The sequence below is a fragment of the Orycteropus afer genome, unplaced genomic scaffold, assembly GCF_000298275.1.
Source record: "Orycteropus afer afer isolate SDZICR_OR568_19922 unplaced genomic scaffold, OryAfe1.0 scaffold00062, whole genome shotgun sequence".
NCBI lineage: Eukaryota > Metazoa > Chordata > Mammalia > Tubulidentata > Orycteropodidae > Orycteropus > Orycteropus afer.
Genome location: NW_006921649.1, coordinates 9,310,201 through 9,313,384, shown reverse-complemented (window position 1 = coordinate 9,313,384; position 3,184 = coordinate 9,310,201). Strand labels below are relative to the sequence as shown.

At 40.6% G+C, this 3,184-nt stretch overlaps 1 protein-coding gene across 1 annotated transcript in view; it reads left to right on the top strand.

Moving 5' to 3' along the window:
* The window catches only part of LCP2 (lymphocyte cytosolic protein 2), a 70,215-nt gene extending 67,885 nt beyond the window's left edge, over positions 1 to 2,330 (top strand). The window contains exon 21 of the mRNA XM_007939752.1: positions 2,208 to 2,330. Coding sequence (XP_007937943.1) covers positions 2,208 to 2,330 — 123 coding nt within the window. The remainder of the gene's footprint in view (positions 1 to 2,207) is intronic.
* The last annotated feature ends 854 nt before the right edge of the window (positions 2,331 to 3,184 follow it).

Sequence of the window (3,184 nt, the reverse complement as noted above, 5' to 3'; positions counted from 1 at the left end):
GCGACCACTCCTTGGGTTTCCGAGGCAGTATCACTACGGAAGTAGGATTGCCCAACCTTCCTTCCGAGGAGTGGCTGGTGGGTTTGAACTGCCAGCCGTCTGGTTAGCAGGCAAGTGTCTTAGCCACTATGCTACCAGAGCTCCCATTAGATGATGTCAAAGACAAATGCCTTCTATCATTCAATCTGTGACATAAACTTAATGTAAGGGTGGAGTGTACTTATAAGGCTAGATTTGAAATCAACACTACCTGGAAAAAGGAGGTTAAAAAAAAACACCTAGGAAAATACTTGATTTGGTGATTACTTAATGACTTGGGTCATTTCTTACTAAGATGGAGGTTTGGGCTTGGTGAAGATGGTCAAATTGTCTGAGAAATTTTCCTCTGTTCCTCCAAGGTTTAGATTCTCATGTCAGCTACTCTGAGTGGTAAGCAGAGCTGGTGTGAAGGAAACTCCTCCGGGCTGCTTTGTGCAAAGGAAATTTACAGCTAAATGTTATGCCCCATACATAACTCTTTAAGTTCAAAGTTCCACAAGGTAAATCAGCTGAATTAAATATTTCCAGAATGACAAACAGCTCACTCATAACTTCCACTTCACTCCAAATATTTTAAGTTATGATAATGTTAATGCATGAGAAAAATCATATGACTTTCGTCAAACGTTTGAGTCACTAGTGTGATGTGCATAGAGCTATATGGGTCCTATGGAAGCAGAGGTGTCTGTCTGCCTCTAAGATTCTCTGAGTCTAGTGTGGAAAGACTCAAGTAGAAACCATTCGTTGCAGCTACCCTGAAGGGAGGTGCTGAGCAGAGAAAAGTCATGGAAGAAGGTGCATAGTCCTGTCTAGGCACCTAGGTGATTTCTGTTCTGTGTCTACAAGATGAAGGGATTTTCCCAGTCTGGTCATCAAAGATGAGATGATGTGGGAAATGGATATGGAGAATTGGCGGCAAAGCCCTGTGGGTGTGGAGGCAGTAGTAGGAACACAGAAGAGAAGTCTCGAGGAACTGCTGTGATGTGATTCAGACACTGGGAGCTCTGTGTCCTGATTCCTTTATACCTCCTAATGCTGTTAATGATTAAGGGTGAAGTGAGAGTACAGAAACCAAAACCACAAATAAGAGCAACACCTACAAGGGTAGAATCTTAAAAAAAAAAAAAAAAAATTCACTGCCATCGAGTCAATTCCAACTCATTGTGACCCCATTGTGTTTCTGAGGCTGTAAATCTTTACAGAAGTAGATTGCCCCATCTTCCTTCCACACAGCAGCTGGTGGGTTTGAACCGATGACCTTCTGGTTAGCAGCCAAATGCTTTATGCACTACTCCACCAGAGCTCCTTTATAATTAGAGTATTAAGGGTAAATGATCTCCTATATGGAGTTAAAGGAGTCCTGGTGGCACAGTGGTTAAGCACTTGGCTACTAACTGAAAGGTCAGCTGTTGGAACCCACCAGCTGCTCTGTGGGAGAAAGATGCAATTTGCTTCCTTAAAGGTTTAGAGCCTTGGAAACCCTTTGGGGAAGCTCTACTCTGTCCTTTAGGGTGCTGTGAGTCAGAATCAGCTCAATAGTAATGGGTATTTTAAGTTTGTGTGTGTGTGTGTGTGTGTGTGTGTGTGTAGTAGCATAGTGCCTAAGGCATGTGACTGCTAACCAGAAGGCTGGCGGTTCAAACCCACCAGCCACTCTTCGGAAGGAAGATTGGGCGGTACAGATACTGACTTGAAAACCCAAGGAGGGGCCGCTATGAGTCGAAATCGACTCGATGGCCGTGAGTTTGGTTTGGTTTGCTGTTATGTGCCATCCAGTCGGACCCAACTCATAGCGACTCCTCCTTGGGTTTCCGAGGCAGTATCACTATGGAAGTAGATTGCCCAATCTTCCTTCCAAGGAGTGGCTGGTGGGTTTGAACCTCCAGCCTTCTGGTTAGCAGTCAAATGCCTTAAGCACTATGCTACCAGAGCTCCCTTGGTTTGGTTTAGTATATATATAAATTCTTTTATCCATGGCTTGTTGGATATTGGTGAGAATTTTTTTTTTTAAGTTCCATGGCAGAAATCATTAAAATACTTACCAAATTTTGTTTTCCTTAATCCTCATAACCACAAGAGGTAGGACACATCATGCTAACGAAAAAAGTGAGAGTAAAATTCTTGCTACTTATTGCAATGTGTTTATCTGTCTATCTCTAATCTTTCAGGACTTTTTGTCTGTGGCAGATATTATTGACTACTTCAGGAAAATGCCACTTCTGCTCATCGATGGGAAAAACCGAGGTTCCAGATACCAGTGCACCTTAACGCACGCTGCAGGGTATCCCTAGCAAGTTAGCCAAGAAATGAACCTTCCTCTTGCTTCTGTTGCCAGCATGGGAAGATGTGTCACCCTTAGGGAATGGACAAAGCTTGAGACCGAAGAGAACCCCTCAACATGGAACACAAGGGTTTTGTCCTTTCATTTTTTTTAAGAGTTTGAAAGAAGACTGTCAAATACTCCATAATTTATTTATTATTCTTCAGTGTTTGTAAAGTGCATGAGTTATGACATCATGCTTAAAGTCTAGTAGTGCACTTTAATAATTCATGGAAACAAAACAGATGTGTATTTTTGAACACCCATTTCAAAGTACAGAAGTTTATACAGTTACAGAAAATTCTGGAGCAACCTTAACATTGAACTAGTAGTTTTTGGTATCACATGAAACTTTACTTTCTTCAGTAGACAAACCTTTGTCAGTCAGAGGCAATCATCAGTTTTATACATATAATTTGGAAATTATTAAAATTGACTTTCTCAGGAGCAATAATTTAAGAGGCTTAAATATACAATTTTATTCTTTCTTACTTGGTGGTATTTGCTAGGAGGGGGATTTTTGTGTACTTTTTTAATGAAAAGATAAATGCATGCTGGGATAACTTCCTGGGATTAAAATTAATTTGTCCTTTTGCTTGACTTTTGGGTTCCTAAAACATTATTGACTTTACTATTTAGTCCATACTATTATTATCATTATTTTTGTTTTGAAGCAAATTTAAACTACAAATACTATCAGAAAAACATTTTAAATTTAGAGATGAGACACAGACTTTCATGTCTAACACACTTGGGTTTAAGTTGGCACTTAATCATGTTCCCACATCCACATTCCAGACCCCTCCTCTGGGACCCTCTCCATCT